General features: G+C 39.0%; 1 protein-coding gene across 1 annotated transcript; it reads left to right on the top strand.

Moving 5' to 3' along the window:
• Positions 1-262: 262 nt before the first annotated feature.
• On the top strand, positions 263-9,588 carry LECT2 (leukocyte cell derived chemotaxin 2). The gene is made up of 4 exons (XM_005557840.5): positions 263-534; positions 2,334-2,430; positions 3,933-4,078; positions 8,096-9,588. The coding sequence occupies exons 1-4, from the start codon at positions 489-491 to the stop codon at positions 8,260-8,262; spliced, it is 456 nt and encodes a 151-aa protein (XP_005557897.1). The 5' UTR covers positions 263-488; the 3' UTR covers positions 8,263-9,588.
• Positions 9,589-10,067: the final 479 nt, after the last annotated feature.

Genomic DNA, 10,067 nt, shown 5'->3' with positions numbered 1-10,067 from the left:
TCAAAAACACTTAAGCGATATATTAAGGAATATGTTATGAAGGGCTATACATTATTAATGATCAATTTTCTTCTGAAATACGTGCTCTAAAGGAAATAAAAGAAAGATCTACCAGCAGACAGCACTAAATATTCCATCATTCGCACGAACATTCTCCTACAAGCCACAGCCCAGAAGACTATCGATACGCACCTTGCCTTATCATTTTCTGTTAATATTTAGTCAGTGTTTCCAATATAATTGGCTGCTTCTTCAGATCAAAGGCTTTTACATAGGCCCTACCTGCAAATCAAATAACTATCCATGGAATATTAGAACTTGACTTGCTCCATTCTCTTATATTTTTTGTGTCTCACACTAAAGAAATGAAAGATGCATGATTCTAAGGCTAAATAGCTAGGAAGTATTCATTCAAACTTGAATATTCTTCAAAGAGAGTGTGGGGGCAACTCTAATCGGAGGAAGAAACATAAAGGAAGTAAACCCAGATGTTTTCCACCAAAGTCCTCCTTTTGGCTGGTCTGATTTCTACTGGTAAGTCGAAAGTGCAATTTTAGAATGTTAATTTTTAAAAACTGATTTCAGGGGAAGATTAAAAAGATTAAAAAGTCATTAATAGCATGATCACAACAAGACTTGTGTATTTGGCTATTAAAAAATGAAACAGGAATGATACATGGTCCTGATGATGTTCTAAATAATTTAAATGGAATGTTCCGGTTCTTTAATGAGGGAAACATAATAGTGGGTTGAGAAGACATTACAAAGCCTTTCAGTTTTGGTCTGGGACTTAACTAGAACAAAACTAGATAATAAAAAGTTGATATAAGAATTTGATTCTGATTTTGATCAAAATCAAATTCTGATACAGATACTAATACAGAGACTGGTGTGGATTAAGACAAAGGGAATGCTCCCTTAATACTCAGAGAAGGAGAAAAGGTGCATAAATTACTACACTGTCTGATATTTGCCTCAATTCCCAAGGATAAAGATTAGTTGACAAACTGATGGGATTATATCTTGATCAAGGTGTTGATTTGGAGCTTGGCTCCAAGGCATAAAACTTTTGAAACCCATCTTTTAAAAGTATTTTAAAGAAGAGGCTTAATGGCCATATTCTGTAGCTTCTCTTCACAGCATAGGTATTAATGAAGAGTAAAATGTCTTTAAATAAAATGAATAGTCAAATTACCAGACTCTTGCTTTTGCTTGTTTCAAAGTGCAAGGTTGAGTGTGCTTACTGTATCTCTCTGTGAATGTTAACACCAGAAATCCAGGATGTTTAATTCAATTGAACATTTATCAAGTGCTTATTATACTAAAGAGATGAATTGTGCCTAAAACAAAGTTTGCACCAAGTCTGCTGAGAAAGCAGCCCTTCCTCCATGTTTCATAATTTTTCATATAATTGGTTCTACTCCTTTTCCCACCTTCTCTCCTAATCTCAGTCTAGGCTAAATTGGTTTAACATTTCAGATTATTTCTAACAATCTCCCTCTTCCCTTCCATGTTTGCAAGTATGAGATATCTAGTGTTAAACAAACTTGGCTAGTTCAGAGTTCGTTTTTCCTTTAATTCAAACATTTGCTTGGATTTGATTAGTAGAACCATTTCAAAATTACAATTTCTAAAATTATTTTCTGAGCCATGCTGTTTTATTATTTTTGCTTAATCTAAAAATAATGATCCCCATGGCAGATAATGAGCAAAGAAAAATAGAAAAGCACAACTTATACCATTTACTAATGGATCTGAAGCAAGGTATAATGATGGAGGCCAATGCTTATAAAGAGACACATTCAGCCGGGTGCGGTGGCTCATGACTGTAATCCCAGCACTTTGGGAGGCTGAGGCAGGCAGATCACGAGGTCAAGAGATCAAGACTATCCTGGCCAACATAGTGAAACTTCGTCTCGACTAAAAATACAAAAATTAGCTGGGTGTGGTGGTGTGCACCTGTAGTCGCAGCTACTCAGGAGGCTGGAGCAGGAGAATCACTTGAACCCAGGAGGCAGAGGTTGAAGTCAGCTGAGACCATGCCACTGCACTCCAGCCTGGCAACAGAGTGAGACTTCGATTCAAAAAAAAAAGTTGTATTCACTAATGCTCTAACATAACAAGGCAGAATTCTGTGGCCTGGGAAAAAACCAATTTTACATCTGAATCAGGATATAAAATTCTGGAAAGACGACCTTCCCACAAATACACAAAGTTTGGGGAAAACTACAGTGAAAACAGAATTGTCAGGATCCACTGTGTGACTGATAAGGCAAATGGAGATAGGGAATGTCTGAGGCCAGGAGCTCTGCTCTCATGTTTCTCCTTTTTAGCACTGGCAGGGCCATGGGCTAATATATGTGCTGGCAAGTCTTCCAACGAGATCCGGACGTGTGACCGCCATGGCTGTGGACAGTACTCTGCTCAAAGGTAGGAAGTTGCACACACAACCATCCAACCCTTTGGTCCCTAACCTCTTTTCTCAGTGTCCTTGCCCAACGTTGGTTGCCTCAAGGGCTCACAGTTCTGACAGCATGAAAAACCAGAGATGTAACCAGTTATATCACTGTCTTTGGAGCAGCTTCCAATAACTCTGCTTCAATTATGAGCTGTGAATTGGGATCAGAATGTGGAAGAAGGAAAAGAGCAGGGAGCAAACACAGTTTTCCTTCTGAATGTCTTCACACATTGACTTACCTCACTTGGTTTTTCCAAAGGGGTATCAAACACGACTATCCCATTTTATAGAAGAGAAACTTGAACTGAGGTGCCAAAGCGTTAACAGACCTGCCAAGCACAGTTGGAGATGGTGAAGGCTGGGCCTGAATTCAGGCTTTTGGTTCCTCTTCCCACCAAACTACGCTGTTACTGGCCCAGGTTCTGGAGGTTGAATATTAGAGGCTGACTCTAAGCAGGCGAGAGAGCACCACTATCTCTTCCAGACAATGAGGGTCACACTCGTGAATTTTCAGTTATACCCAGCATCAACGTGGGGTGCCACTTTCTAGTGAAATAGCCATGTGTCCAGTCATTTCACTGATCTCCATCCTAACTAGAGGGGAACTCTCACATATACAGATACAACTTACAAAGCAACCTCAAATACTGAAACAGGACTAAGAAGGGAAATATGGGAAACGTCCCCTGAATTGCCTAAATTTAAACTCAGCTCATACTGTAAAGCTTATGCACTTGATTGATACAGTAACTTCTTGGCTTTTGTCTTGAGCCTGCTCAGTGTTGCTTTGTACATAATTGTAGCAATCCTGGTAAATCTGATCGTTCAGACGACAGCCTATTAGAAGCCTATTAGAAGGCTGGTGAGAGCAGGCATAGTGACAGCAGCGGGAAGCAAGAGCTGAGGGGTTGCAAAGATGAACTCAAGGCACCTCACGATCTGGAATAGTTTGGTTTGGGCTCCATGCACTTTAATAAACCCAGGAGGTATCACACGCTGTATTAAAATACCATGTATAGTAAGTGGTATTTACAATCCCTTTTTAGATGACTGCGAGAAAAATAAGACAAGGGTAACATGTGATACTTTTATGATAAGTTCCCATAAAAAGCCAGCTGTTTTCAAAGTGGGCTTGAAGACGTCAAGATCTAGGTATCTAGAAAATGCACTTACATGGATTGCCTCATTCCCCCCAAATGCCATAAAATAATAGTGGTTAATACTTGTTTAAAGCTTACTATGTATCAAGTACCATTTTAAATGCTTTCATCTTTATAACATGGTTATTAGCACCTGCAGGGAGGGAGGTTAAAATTGGCCTAAACAGAGTGAGGCATCCTGGGACAGCCCAACATGTTCTGGCAGCTTCAAGCTTTGGTACCTCGTCTGGAAACAGTGGGCTAACACCATGTTCCCGGGCAGTAAAGCTCCCCAGGGCAGCTCCTCAGTCTGTTCATTCTTATTTACATCCTAGAAGTCAGAGGCCTCACCAGGGTGTGGACATCTTGTGCTCTGCTGGATCTACTGTGTATGCACCATTCACTGGAATGATTGTGGGCCAGGAGAAACCTTATCAAAACAAAAATGCTATCAATAATGGTGTTCGAATATCTGGAAGAGGTAAGAGAGGTGGAGTCTATACCTGGGGTGTCTGCTGGACATGTTGATGCTTATTTATTTAATGCAGGTTCCATACATAGAGATTTTGTACTTCTTTCAAAATGATACAACCTAGAACAGAAAGAATACAGAGTGTACCCAAATTAGCTGATGCGTTTTTTAAAAAACTTTTATTTAAGGTTCAGGGGTACATGTTCACATTTGTTATATAGGTAAACCACATGTCACAGACATTTGGTGTACAGATTATTTTGCCACCCAGGTAATAAGCATAGTACCCGATAGATATTTTTTTCTGATCCTCTCCCAGCTGAGGCACTTTCAAGGATGTTTCACCATTTTCTCTGAAAACTTCTGCTTCACGCACACACTCCATGAAACCCCACAGCTGATTGGAGGCATTCCTTCCTGTGACCCATGTGGTTTTGCTTAACAATCTATAAACGAAGCCACTTTCAGCAATGCTAACCATAATGGATAGATACTTGCATTTACTCAAATCCCACAAATCATAAATGCTGGCATTTCTCCAAGAGTCGAATGTGAAATATTTTTGAAAGCTTCTAAGTTTTAGGTAAAGCTAGGTCTCCTGGTACTCCAGATATTGGCTTTGTTGTTCGGTTACTCCACCAACGTATAAAATATACACATAAAAGTGCACTACACATCCATGTGTAGCTCCGTGAATTTCAAAAAGCAAATATACCTGTGTAATCAGCACCCAGATCAAGAAAAAGAACATCACCCACATCCTAGAGATCCCTTGTGCTACCATTTAGTCATTATTCCCAGCAAGATAACCACCATCCCAAGTTCTAACACCATGTATTAGTTCTCCCTGTTTCTAAAAATGGTATAGAATTAAACAGCATTCACTCTTTTTTGTGGGTCTTCTTTCATTCCACATCATGATTATGTGATTAATATTTTTGTATCCACATTTTTTTCTGATGCATGATATTCCATTATATGCATATATTTTCATCCATTTATCCATTCTTCCTCAGACGGACTTTTGGGTAGTTTCCAGTTTCAGGCGCTTCTAAAATTGCGGCTGCGAACTTTCTTATACCTTTTAACGAACATATATATGCATTCCCATTGGGAGTGAGTCCAGAGGAGACTCTCCTCACCAAGGCTGTGAGAGGCATCTTGTGAGGGAACCCACATCCTTGAGGAGCTATATAGTGGTTGTCCTCTTTAGGCCCAACGTTGCAAGGGAAACTTCTGCCATTGAACTGGGTCCTCTGAAGTGGTGCTTAACAGTTAATGCCAAGGTCAGTGAGAGCAGTAGTAATCAGATTCGTCTAAACTGCAGAGATTTGTGACATTGGCTAGTAATCACGGTGACCCTAGAACTGAATAGATGAGCAGCCAACTAAAGCCTTATTGGACTTGTGTGAATGGAAATGCTCCAAGTCTGATGAACAAAATGCTGACTTCAGTCATCACAATAATGGGTTCCAATTCCCAATAAATTCCCAGGCTTGAATTGGTTCAGTCCCAGAGCCTCTTGAAAGAAAGGGAGGCTCAGTCCTTTTGCACAAGGGTCCTGCCGTGCAGCCAAAAATTTATACTGTAAACCTTACTTCTAGCCACCCCCAAAGGGACCTGCAATGGTTTAGCAGGATGACAGCACATTGGGGAAGAAATAATTAGGCTCTTCAGAGATTATTGGACACTTACTCAAAACTGACACTAATTCCTGGAGATCTAAAAGGCCACTGTGATTCACCAGTCAGACTATAAAGTAGGGGCTTATAGTCAGGTGGTCAATGTAGCTTTTCACTAGCTATCTTACAGTGCTACAGAGCTTTTCACTCCATCTTACAGTGAGCCCAGTGCATCCTCCAAACTACCAAGAGGCTATTTCCCCAGTTCCAGAATGCAGAATTGGAATTGACTTTCTTCTTCTTTCAGACTGCCTTGGCAGTTCTTGGTTATCTGCATTTCCAAACAGAATCTGTTTGCTAATTTCCACCAAAAATCCTGCCAGGGCTCTGACTAAATCTACAGTAAATATACAGATCAAATTGAGAACTGATATTTCTAAAGTAGTGAGTCCTCCAATCAATGAACATATTATATCCTCCACTTACTTATGTCTTCCTTCACTCTTATATTAATGGTTGTTGTAGTTTTCAGTGTAGAGATCTTGCACATCTTTTGTTTAATATTTATTCATAAAACCTACCTGATGGGAGTTTTAGCTCTTCAACAGCAGAACTATCCAATAGAAATATAACAGAAGTCATGTATATAATTTCAAATTTTCGGCCGGGCGTGGTGGCTCATGCCTGTAATCCCAGCACTTTGGGAGGCCGAGGCGGGTGGATCACGAGGTCAAGAGATAAAGACCATCCTGTCTAACACGGTGAAACCCCATCTCTACTAAAAAATATAAAAAATAAGCTTGGTGTGGTGGCTAAAAAATACAGAAAATAAACTTGGTGTGGTGGCAGGCGCCTGCAGTCCCTCAGACACTCAGGAGGCTGAGGCAGGAGAATGGCGTGAACCCGGGAGGCCGAGCCTGCAGTGAGCCGAGATCGCGCCACTGCACTCCAGCCTGGGACACAGAGCGAGTAGTTTCTATTAGCCACATTGAAGTAAAAAAATATAGTATTTTAGTATTTTATTTAACTCAATATTTTCAAAGTATATCGATATGTAATACAAAAAGTATTGAGATATTTTACAATTTTAAATGCTAAGTCTTCAAAATCCACTGTGTACTTTACCATTAAAGCACATCTCAATTCAGATTAACTACCTTTCAAGTACTGAATAACCACATGTGGCTAGTGGCTACCATATCGGACAGCATAATTTTACAGCCTTATTTTTATGCTCACTTGACCGGTTTGCAGTGCCAGTAGTGTATTAAAGTCTATTATTGGTGGGTTTCTATCTATGTCTCCTGGCGTCTCTTGTAGTCTCTGCTTTATATAGATGACCTGTTATTTAGTGCATGGATAGATGTAACTGTTGTATCTTCACTGTGACTTGGGGCATTTACTCTCTTATATTATCTTCCTTTGTCTTGTTTCAATGCCTTTTGGCCTGATTTCCACTCTGGTAACAGGATGATAGCTCTTGCTTTCTTTTTTTTTTTTTTTTTTTTTTTTGAGACGGAGTCTCACGCTGTTGCCCAGGCTGGAGTGCAGTGGCGCGATCTCGGCTCACTGCAAGCTCCGCCTCCTGGGTTCACGCCATTCTCCTGCCTTAGCCTCCTGAGTAGCTGGGACTACAGGCGCCCGCCACCGCGCCCGGCTAATTTTTTGTATTTTTAGTAGAGACGGGGTTTCACTGTGGTCTCGATCTCCTGACCTTGTGATCCGCCCGCCTCGGCCTCCCAAAGTGCTGGGATTACAGGCTTGAGCCAAGCCCTTGCTTTCTTATTGCTTGGCAAATCTTTGTCCATTTGCTTGGCAAATCTTTGTCCAGCTCTTCACTTTCAGCCTTTTCAATCGCTGTGTTTTATTCCATACAGCATTAAATTGGGGTTTGCTTTTCAACCCAATGGGACATTTTTTAATAGACAAGATAAGGCCATTCACATTTACAGATATGACTCCTATATTTGTACCCAACACCATCATTTTATTTTATAATTATTGTATTGCACTCTATTTCGCTACTTGGGTCTTTGCCTTTTTAGTTCTTTTGATATTTAGCAAGGTTTGTATTTTTGTTCCAGTTATTTCCATTTTCCTTTAAAGTCCAATAATTTCATCAGAATATGTCTTGGAGCTGACTTTGTTCAGGGTTCACCTTTTCTAACTAGCTAGTATTTTCCTGCTATTATTCTTCAATGCCTTTATTAGCATTTCATTTGAATCTATTCTTCCTTTGGCATCTTGTAATTTAGTCTTCCTTTTTAATATCATTCTGTCATTTTCATCTATTCCTCTCTGGAGTTCATTCAACTTTTTTATTTTTTGTCCATTTGTTATTTTTTAAATTTCAGATTCAAGGTTACTGAAGCCCAGATAAATAATTATACTTATTTTCTTTTAGGTTTTTGTGTCAAAATGTTCTACATTAAGCCAATTAAGTATAAAGGTCCTGTTAAGAAGGGAGAAAAACTTGGAACTCTATTGCCCTTGCAGAAAGTTTATCCTGGCATACAGTCGCACGTGCACATTGAAAACTGTGACTTGAGTGACCCTACTGCATACCTGTAAATGGAAGGCCAATGGTCAGATCTTCAAAATAAAAAGTCATCTTAAAAACCTGGATGCATACCCCGCTCTTCAAGAAATTTGTATTCACAAAGGAAAAAATGCATGAAGGGATGGATACTCCATTTTCCAGGACTTGGTTATTATACATTGCGTGCTTGTATCAAAAAATCTCACGTACCTCATATATGTATACACTTGTGTACCCACAAAATTTTTTTAATTAAAAAAGGAAATTTGAGTTTAAATAGAAACATGATAAGTGCGAGAAAGAAAACATTTTGATTTTAACTCATTGTCACTCTGATGTTCGAGTGAACTGGTTTCTTCAGGCTCTTTGATCTTTCTGTCACCCAAGGAATCTGAGTGGTTTTGTTTTTTAGATTTCTCAGTCCTGAAGATTGAAGATAAATAAACAAGGGAACTTAAGCTGGGCCAGGCTGCATTTTTGACACCTCTAAAACTAGCAACCTTTCTGCTTGAAAATAAGAAAAAGCCTGAAAGTGTTTCTACGGTACAAGAACAGTGAGTGGTTTACAATGCTAGATTTAGTATACATTCAATACATATTCAAAGAATACGTTGAGTTTAGGTAGTAGACTCTCAGCAATATCCTTAGGTTTATCATATTGGTTGTAGAGAGAGCTGCTTTCCTGGATAATAAAGGATTTGCTGGTATTTCCATCCACACTCGCCCACATGATTATGAATGATGGCAGTCCAGGAAAACATATTCCAGATTTCAGTGAGGCTGAACTACAGGAAGGACTAGAATGAGAATGAGGCCTACCTTTATCTGAAGTGTCTCATGGAACTGGGCCTGTCAACTTCATCTAGCCATATGCATATTACAGCTACTTACTTCTACACATCATTGTATTATAGCTATGTTATTCTGTGTTAGTTACATTGACAACAGGTACTAAGAGGAAACAAGACCATACAAATATCCAAAGCACCAGAAATAATTCTGGCTCCTTAAGAGTTTAGCCAGTCGGTAAGAAAATGAATACATTGAACTAATCATTCTGGAAACTTTCTTCATGAATTTCTGCTTAAATTTGTTTGGAATGCAGAAAATGCCAGCGAACGATTACATTCTTATGTGTAGATTTTTAGAGGAAAACATAATTAACTGAAGTTTATTGTTAGAGAAATGGTTGCATTTGTGTATCTGGACATATGTACGAGAACGTTCATGGTATCACTATTTTTCACAGCAAAACCTTCAATGACCCAAATGACCATCAACAGTGAAATCAATAAATAATCTCAAAGTTATAGAATGTAATAGCTGACAGCAGTCACAATAAATGAACTTCAGCTAAATATAATGACCTGAATGAATCATGGCAATATAATTTTAAGTTTACAAAAGTCCAGAAGATCACATAACACATGATATTCTTTTTATAAAATTAAAATACAATTTCCTTTTTATATAACAAAATCATATAAAAAGGGAAGCAAGAAAATAATGAACTCTAGTTAACTCATAACTAGATCACACAGAAAGATTTAAGTTACTACCAGTGCTGTAGTTTTGCAGTTGGGAGGTGATTTCATGGGCATTTATTATTATGAATAACATGTCACAGAAGCAACAAGACTTGCAGTGGGTGGCCAGGAAGACAGAGTTATCATGATTGATGACTCTCAGGTAGTTGAGAATCTACGTCATACAATTAGCACCTTCTTAGATCTACTAGGTTGGTGCAAAAGTAATCACGGGTTTTGCCATTACTTTCAATGGCAAACCATATCTAGCACTATCTGATTTGAATATGCATCTCCTTGGTACCAAATAA

Source organism: Macaca fascicularis, chromosome 6 (assembly GCF_037993035.2).
Source record: "Macaca fascicularis isolate 582-1 chromosome 6, T2T-MFA8v1.1".
Lineage (NCBI taxonomy): Eukaryota > Metazoa > Chordata > Mammalia > Primates > Cercopithecidae > Macaca > Macaca fascicularis.
Note: the sequence above shows the minus strand (reverse complement) of the source record. Positions and strands in the feature narration are given on the sequence as shown.